This window comes from Condylura cristata, unplaced genomic scaffold (assembly GCF_000260355.1).
Source record: "Condylura cristata isolate star-nosed mole 26May11 unplaced genomic scaffold, ConCri1.0 scaffold00007, whole genome shotgun sequence".
Taxonomy (NCBI): Eukaryota; Metazoa; Chordata; class Mammalia; order Eulipotyphla; family Talpidae; genus Condylura; species Condylura cristata.
In genome coordinates this window covers 64,730,220-64,731,342 of record NW_004567108.1, presented here as the reverse complement: position 1 = coordinate 64,731,342, position 1,123 = coordinate 64,730,220, and the positions used below count along the sequence as shown (strand labels likewise).

The window sequence follows — 1,123 nt, the reverse complement described above, 5'->3', positions numbered from 1 at the left end:
TTTTTTTTTTTTTTTTTTCTATAACAGCATGAGTAAATGTGACAGCCATTCCAAGATAAGCCTCTAGCAAGCCTCAGAGATGGTAGCCTTATCTGTATATTGGTGTATGTGCAAGTGGTACAATACCTAATTTTTAAGAGTTATAATAAATCAAAGCTTATGTAAGCTAAGCTATAGTTCCACATTAGAAGGGAAATTTAGGTGTTGATCTTGGTGTGTTTTGACAGTCTCAGCTTTTCCCTACCAGCCTATTATTTGTCATGTTTCCCCCCATCTAACAGAAGCCTACAAACACCCTGCAAAAAAAAAAGTAGAAATGCTACTGGAGAATATGGCACACAGGACCCCTCCCCATCATGCAAGCAGTGTGTGGGGAGACACGTGCCTCTCCTGTTATGTGTCCTCTCTTACTCCGTAGTGTGGCTTCCTGCTGTGGTGCATGGCCCCCAGCCCTTCCAATGGCGCTGAGCTCCTCTACAAGCGCATCATCCGTCCTGTCTTCCTGAAGCACGAGGCCCAGGTAGACGTTGTGGTCAAAGACCTGAAGGACAAAGCCAAGGAGACTGCAGATGCCATCACCAAAGAAGGTAAGTCTTGGGGCAGCATGGTTCAGTGTGTGAGAGGAGGCGGGATATAGTGGGGCTCAACAAGCTGCCCAGTCTTCCTGTCCTGTCCTTCAGTCAAATGCCAAAGCTACTCTGGATTTCATTACCAAGACTACTTGTTGCCTTTTACTTTTCCCAAGATTGTTCCTCTTTGCCACATTTAATGTACCTTTCAATTATCATATTAGCAAGTATGATTTTCAGTGGTGGCAGAGATTAAGATAATATTCTAATTTATATACAAATATAATCTCTTTATCCCAGTTCAGGTTGAACTGCTTACAGTGCTTTTCAGGTGTTTTTATTTTTAGGTCCAAGAGAATGTTCTCTTTAGCTGCCCTGATTCATTCATTCAACAAATAGTTGGTTTTTTAAAGATTTATTTATTTATGCATACAAAAGCTGGGGTGTAGGCCAGAGGTGTTGGGGGGTAGTGGTGAGAGAATTCAGCAGAGACAGAGTAGGGAGCAGACAGGTAGATTTACTGAAATACATTGCTGAGGGGAGCAACAGGCGAG

The 1,123-nt window shown here is 42.7% G+C and overlaps 1 protein-coding gene across 1 annotated transcript in view; it reads left to right on the top strand.

The window, feature by feature from the left end:
• The window catches only part of REEP5 (receptor accessory protein 5), a 47,893-nt gene that overhangs the window by 32,667 nt on the left and 14,103 nt on the right, over positions 1-1,123 (top strand). Inside the window, exon 4 of the mRNA XM_004678373.2 lies at positions 419-587. Within this exon, the coding sequence (XP_004678430.1) occupies positions 419-587 (169 nt within the window). The remainder of the gene's footprint in view (positions 1-418; positions 588-1,123) is intronic.